General features: G+C 36.1%; 1 protein-coding gene across 1 annotated transcript in view; it reads right to left on the reverse strand.

The window, feature by feature from the left end:
- The window catches only part of Mctp (multiple C2 domain and transmembrane region protein), a 955,910-nt gene extending 951,738 nt beyond the window's left edge, over positions 1-4,172 (reverse strand). Inside the window, exon 1 of the mRNA XM_081746500.1 lies at positions 3,924-4,172. Within this exon, the coding sequence (XP_081602626.1) occupies positions 3,924-3,927 (4 nt within the window). The 5' untranslated portion in view covers positions 3,928-4,172. The remainder of the gene's footprint in view (positions 1-3,923) is intronic.
- Positions 4,173-7,955: the final 3,783 nt, after the last annotated feature.

A 7,955-nucleotide genomic window follows, 5' to 3' on the forward strand; every position in this document is an offset into this window, starting at 1 on the left:
TACATTTGCAATCCATCCTATTTAGCCTAAAAGACGTCGAGCAGAGGATGTTAAACTGCGCATTCAGTGATGCTACTTTATAGTATCTCAACGTAGTTTATGCTTGAATTTTACAACTTCATGAAACTCTGTTCGTGCCTTTTGGTGCATGTGTTCCAGGAGTTCGTGACTAGATATAATTTTCAGGGAAAACACAGCATCACAAGAAAATTAGAACTACTGATTTATATGGTAGAGAAGTCCGGTATATATATATTAAAAAAGTTTAAAAAATACGCTGGCTTAGTATGTAGTACGCGTGCTTTCGGCGCTCATCGTACCTAATTTAATTGTCAATGAGAGAGCATTGAAATTTGAATTTATTATGATATTTCGGATTCCACTTCAAATTGGAGGTCCATGCAACATAGCCTTGCTGCTGAACAGAGACACCAAACTTCAACAAATAAACGAAACCAAATCAGTATAGGTATTGTTGAGTTTCTAAAGAAAGACATTTCATAGGCAGATATTCACTATATCAGTGATTCTTAACTTATGTATTTCGCATTCCCATAGGGTGTATCGCGAAATTTCGGACTTTAAAAACAATGAACCATTTAATAATAATTAGTTAAGATGAAGTTAAAAAAACAGACTGTAGTAATTATTCAACGTCTCTAGACGCATGAACAATGCTTAGTACTACATAGGTCCATTACCTTACAGAAACTTATAACCTTAGACTATTATAATCTATAATATTATTGATAAAATAAATAAACAATTGTATCGCTATGTCGTGGATGTCCAGTAACATGTCGTCAGTCAGAAAAGGTTGAAACCCACTGTGTTGTACGGTCCTTCTATTCCAGCAAAAATTATTTACAAATATCCCACAGTCTTTTTTTAATTCTCATTTGCTTTTTATGGATTTGCGTTTATTTTCTTTTATAGCTTTTATATGTTATTATGATGCACTATTATTCGGGAGCTTGCGTGCTAAGCTTTGCTTTGGATAGAAAGAAAAAGAAAAGTTAATATTCATTCGGATACTTTTTTTTACGCCGACCTTGACGCTTTCTCCTCCTACCCCCGCGTTCCATTTGGGGGAATCCCCAATGTGCTCCGCCTCTTTCTCTAAAAGCGAGGCGCCATGTTCCGTGCCTCGATAAATTTTGGACGGCGCCTCGAACGGGTCCTTTTTGCGTTGCCGCCACCTCAGATGGAATGGATCGGGCAACTATTGAGTAACGGGGGTGGTGGCTGGTATACTAGCGAAATCTCAGGGATCAAACGAACACCGGAATGTTTCAAAAGAGATGACCGCTCTGAACCAGGCACGCAAATCGATCAATTAAGTTAGTCACACATACAGGGACCCAAATAATCACGCTGACGCATATGTACCACGTGATTTTTAATAGTAACCTTTCGCGCTGGTTATAAAATAACATGAAGTCGCTCTGGTTTGTAGTTCTATCATATATGATATACTGTACGTATATATATTTCTGTTTGCTGAGCGATTTCCGGAACCATTTCCGCTTTACGATATCGTTATGAAATGAATAAAAAGACGGAAATAGTAAAAAAAAAAAAAAAAAAAAGAAAACACAACTAAGTTCCTGTTCCCTACTAACGATTGAGATAATAATAGAAAGCAAAAACATATGATGTGGAATGCTTTTTTTTATCTTTAAGCATTTAACATCAACTGTCGCATGCGTTGATGTATGTATTTTCAATATCTGCTTTCCACTCGGCTTGAATGACTAGGTGAGCAGAGTAAGGGGTCTCTGTATTAATATTCTTTTAACGTCATATAAGTAACTCAGCACTATAACATAACAGAAAATTTCTTAAAATACAATGCTTTATTATTATTATTATTATTATTATTATTATTATTATTATTATTATTATTATTATTATTTGTTATCATATTCAGTTTATAGCCTTTATTCTTCTTGGTTGATTGGCTAGAGTTTCGCACACTTTTCAGCACCAAGGTTATATGAGACATAAACCTACAGACTAAGTTAGAGTTCAAACCACAGTAATACATTTATATTTCAAGACTCCCCCAATTATAATCGAATTCGGGAGTCTGTGTACCAATGGCGCGCATTTGCAACCAGACCAGCGGAAAGGGCTCTTTTATTTTTCTGTATAGTCGTGAAGTTGTAGTTTGAATTTTAACCAGTTTTTAGCCTCATTTATTATAGCAAATCGCTGGTTAAAGAAAAATTGTAATCTAAATGTATCCATCTTATTCACATTGGAATGAAATCCTGTATTACTAATATCTTCAACCTAACAGAGGTAACAGTATGGTTATTTCAGATTTTGCCTGGGGATGGAGGGGGCAAAATTGTTCACTGGCTTAAGAGTTTCACGTTTTTTTTTTCTTATTAGTATACATTTTTTTCTTTAAAGTATGGGTTTCTCAAACTTAGGGGGTGTAATTGATCCTTGCCCTAGCCAAATGACATATCGGTTGATACCTACAAAATCTCCTAACCAATGATGATTTCACCCCATGGCATGGTCTGGCGAGAAATCAACCCCATAGCTTATCTTCTATCGTCATTAACATACGTTATCAGTATATTTTCACAGTACTTCTTTCACCCATTCCTATATATTGGAAGTCTCCCGGGAGATATCTTCTGAAATCATCACTGTTTTTAATACCTGCACAGCTGTGGCTAGGCTAGATAACCTTCTAAGTCACATTCATTTTTGAGAACGAAAGCCCAGTGTAAAATATCTAGGTGGTCACTTTTGTACAACTATTCACTTCAACTATTTTTGTACGGACTTATCATTTAGTTTGATAGCATATATTCATGATCATTCTATTACTGTGTGTTTCTATATACCTACCACTGAACAGTTCTTATTTTATCTAGATTTTGAATTCTATAATCTCAATAAGGTAATATAAAAATATCTTATAACAACTGAAGCAAACTAAAATAGCACAAAACTTTAGCTATTAGTAAGACTGTGTATCCGTGTGCGTGAAAATTAGAAAATACAGTTTTGCAGAAATCACATCCACGTAAAACTCTTTCCGAACTGAAAGAAATGAATAATTTAAAATATCCGATGTGCAACATAGAAAGCATCAACACATTTAGAGTTTGTTAAATACTTGATTTTTAAATATTTGTAATACTGTATATTATTAAATTTATTTCTTTTCTTTCTGCAAATTTCATTAGATAGCGCCCTGCATTACATCTCCAACAATATGAACTAATACATTCAGAATTATTTTTGAAACAGACTATTTTTTCCGTAAAAAGAAAAAACAATTAATTTGTGAAAGTCTGCAGATAATTCAGAATAAAAATCGAATCATCACAAAATTTAGAAAACGATCTAAATTTCATATTATTACCACAAAATGCCATTTATAAAATATAGATTACGGTGGAGTACAACATAAGCTATAGTTGAAATAAATTAAGAAAAATACACTAGCGTAATTGATTTCTTTTTTGGTTAAAAAAAACTGTCCTCTTTATTTACGATTGTATGTTTCCGCATTTGTCAACGGTTCGCCCGGGATTTCGTTTCCTGCTAACTCTTAAGCTGATTAGGTGGTGTAGGGGGCGTGCCTCGTTCGCTTTAAATAAGGTAGAATAAAAAGAATTAAGCAGTATTAGATAGCAAAGGGTAATAGAAATAAAATGTCGAAAAATGATGTTTTAAAACGTTTTCGACAAAATGAATTTAAAATAAGAGTCTTTGGACGGGAGTTTAATTTTAAATAGAGACCTACCAGTATACAGAAGTTTAAGTAGGGTAGGGTTTTAAGTATTTTTTTTTCTTGTGTGTATTTCATTATGGTATTTACAATAATATATGAAAATAATAAAAGGTCTGCTCAATAATAAAAAAAAAAAAACTGTAGAATTTATTGTCACACTCACCCATGCTTTTTCATCCTAAGGCATAGGCAGTCTTGGCATACACGACTATTGCTAACAGCATCGTGGATTGAAAACACACGACAAAATTCAAAAACACCGATAACACACAGAAGAAGAAAAACAACAATAAACACCACTAAACGTAAGAAAATAAGAGATGTAAGAAAAAAATAAGAAGAGAAAACAGATTAGAGATAGAAACCGGTTAAAACACACGCACACACAGAAACCACTCGCCACCTCACGACTCTCTCTCCGACCGCCTGAGAAGTTCGACAACACCGCACTACAAGCTTTGCCGCTCTGTTGCTGCTGCGATACTGATGCCACATGGTGACAGGAGCAGTCACCACAAGGAACGGGAATTGGAACGATTTTGCTAATCATAACGAATACTCGACGAGAATGTAGTTCCGTTTTGCGGACGGAACTAATTTTCCTCAATATTGTCGCTCCCTTCTTGTTTAACTCAACGCTAGTCAGGTAAAGAACGTCAAAAATAGAAAGTGGAAACAGATAAATAGTAAACGTCCTCCTTTTCTTGTAGAGAGGTCCTTGTTAGTATACCGAGACGGCTAAAATGACTGAGTTTTCAAGACTTGCTTTTTCTGTTCTACCACATAAACTTTGAGATTGTATTATATCCTTTAAAAACTTCCTTTTGATTTTTTGATAATGCTTCCTCCATTAAAAAAAAAATCTTATTGCAGCAGCTGATAATTAGTTAGTTCCGGTGAATAATCGGCTAAGTCAGGAAAAGTTAATTTTACAGGAGAGCAATAAATTTTACAGCAGTTAACCTGGTTAATTTTGGCAACTGGTTATGAACATGGTCTAACTTCCTCAATTTTATGAATTAGTCTTAGCCGCTTCTACATAATGTAGAACTCACCAAAAGAAGTTTATACCCGTAAAATCTTAATTTTTAAAAAAGTCGACTTAGCCGGCTATTCATGGAACCAGCCAATTGTTAGTTGAAAAAAATAAGATACTCGTGCTATTTCGTTAGAATATGCTAAGAACTTACTCAAAATTGGGAGTATCAGATCAAAGTCTGTGTGGAAACAAATTATTTAAAAAATCAACAATTTGACGTATATTTCGGCGATAATTCTTGTAGTTTTTTTGGTAATTTTTGTTCTTTAACGGTTAAGAAGCAAGTTTTGATAGCACATAACACAAGATTAAAATTAAAAATTAGATTTCTGGGGTTTTAGCACCTATGGCCATGTTAACTCGTCACGTATAAGGAATGACGTCCTTCAGCAATCACACTGCCCAGGGTAACGGTGAGGAAGAAAGGAATGATGAAGGACGGAAGCGGTCTGGGACCATTATGTGAGGTACCATCCCGGCATTTGCCTGGCGCGATTAAGGAAAACTCAGGAATATTTCACTCAGCATGGCTTACCTGAAAAAACCTTTACCCTCTTTCGAACGAGTGTCTCTACCGGCACTATGTGAAAAAAGAGTTAGCATTTTAAATATTATTCCTAAGAGTTTATTGTTGCCTGATTTGTATCCTAGGCTTCCTTCCCCCCCCCCCCCAAAAAAAAAAAAACACGGTCAACCTCCGATATTCATTTATTAGTTGCTGCTGGTTTGATGGGGATTTAACCACAGTGTAACTTGGAAATTACAGATGTAGGGGCAAAGGGGATATCGGAACAATGGAAGAAATTAATACTCACCCACTCTTCAACAAGAATGCTATCTAATGTGGTGCGAGTGAAAAATTAATCCCTTCGAAATTCTTTAAAATTTACCATGTTTCATTTTAATACAATGGACCAAATGGAAAATGGAAGAACGGAGTCTGAATTGTTGTCAGTGGCAAAGCAGTTAAAGCAGTATTTCCCAACCTTTTTTGACTCATGACACACTTTAATGAGCCCCCACGACATCGCGACACACTTAAGACTTCATTTTTACTAATAAAAAAAACTATACTATATAATTATAAGTAAGATTATAATTTTTAAAAAAAGTCGAATCAATGTAGTACTGTGCATTGTTGCTGCAGCTGGAGACGTACAGTGTGTCTCAAATTGATTTATAACTTATTATTAAATGTTTCGTAATTTTCAAATTCTAAAATTTCGCGACACACTGGTTGGGAGCCACTGAGTTAAACGATGAAGTGTGTGAAATAAAGAGAAAGAGTGAGAGGATCATGAGCGTCAAGCTAGAGTTAGGAGGTAATTTGGGGACCATATTATGTGCTTATACCTCTCAAGTAGGATCCAAGAAGGAAGAAAAGGAAAGCTTTTGGTTAGAGCCAGAATAGTGTTAATGGAAGTGCCTCAGAACGAAAGGTTAATTGTTGGAGGAGACATAAATTAACACATAGAAAAGAATCAAAGGAGAAGAAGAAAGAGTGGTAGGGGAATGGAGTTTTGGAGAAAAGAATACAGAAGATGAAAAAGTAGTAGATGAAGCAATGATGTTTGATCTGACTTTAGTTAATTCCAATTTTGAGAGGCGAAACAGCCAGTTTATTAATTACAAAGAGTGGGGACATAAGTAATCAGGTTGACTACATTATGTGCTGCAGAAAATACCTTAATTAAGTGAGAGAAAACAAGATAATAAATGTAGAAAGCATAGCCTCATAGCATAGACTGCTCAAAGCCGATTGTGAGATAATAGTGGATAAATACGCAGAACACACAAGACATAGGGAACGAAGGGTAAAATGGTGGAGACTAAAATAAGAAGGCTCAAAGAACGAGGTTAAGGTAAAGGTTATAAACAAATAAAATTGCTAAAAGACGTGCAACAATAGTGGAAGTTAGTAGTCATATCGTGAGGAAAGACAAAGAAGAAGAGCTGGGAAAAATATCAGGAAAATGGCCAGAACAAGAGAAGGAGCCTTGTTTGTGAAATTAGGAAGTACAAGTGACAATAAGGTATAGGTAAGAGGTAGAATTTAAGTTTTAGATTTATGGGCTTTCGGTATCTACACTCTACAGTATGGCCATTTAGTGCGTCACGTATGAGGGCTGACGTCCCTCGGCGAGCACACTAGGAACCCGGAAAAAGGGAAGAAAGGAAGTGGTCTGGGACCTATAAGGTAGGTACCACTCGACATTTGCCTGGTGTGAATGAGAAAAACCCAGGAAAACTCATTCAGGTTGGCTGACCTGAAAAAGCTTTTTACACTTTTTCGACCAAGCGTCCCCACTGAGTATAAGTAAGAAGTGTAGAAATGATGGGATGAAACATGTAGCGTGGAAGACAAGGACGCATACAAGCAACCAAATAAAAGGTTTAAAAGAGCTGTGACAATAGCCAAAGCAGAAGCAACAGACGAGGCTTACACAGAATTCGATAAGGAAGACGGATATAGACACAAATGGGAATAATGGAATCAAGAGATAATGCATTCAAGGACATCATATCAATCAGGCAGATAAAAGAAAAGGAAAAATGAAATGAAATCTTTAAGTTTTGCGTCCCACAGTTATGCCGGTTAGCCTAAAGGAGACGGTGATGATGAGAAATGAATGAAATGGTGGAATGAAGAAAGTGGGAGGAAACGGGAGAACCCTGAGAAAACCCACGAGCACAGTGTTTGTACATCACGAAGTCCACATGGCGCGAACTGGGATCAAACCAGGGACCCCAAGCACCGGAGGTGAATGCTCTACCACTGAGCCACCGCGCCCCTAGATAAAAAGAAAAGGAGGATAAATTTTAGTTTAGCGTCCCTTTCAGCAGCGAGGCTATATGAAAAATGAGGATAAAGTGCTGCAGGATCAGAAGATGATCAGATAGGTGTTGAGGCTATTTTAAGAAGCTACTATACAAGGAGAACAAGAGAAAAATACATGAGGATGGAATCGACAGAAAGAGAGGTAGAAAAGGTAAACAATGTTAAGATAATTTACCCATTTGCAAGTCTTTTTGGCCGTATATTCCTTGGACATACCAGAAGTTCGGGTACATTTTGAACACAGATATGGCAATTCCTATTAACCGCTATTAGGATGTACTTTGGACACTTTTGATTCGCTGACGAACACTTTATGA

The sequence above is a fragment of the Thermobia domestica genome, chromosome 2 (genome assembly GCF_964235325.1).
Source record: "Thermobia domestica chromosome 2, izTheDome1.hap1.1, whole genome shotgun sequence".
NCBI lineage: Eukaryota > Metazoa > Arthropoda > Insecta > Zygentoma > Lepismatidae > Thermobia > Thermobia domestica.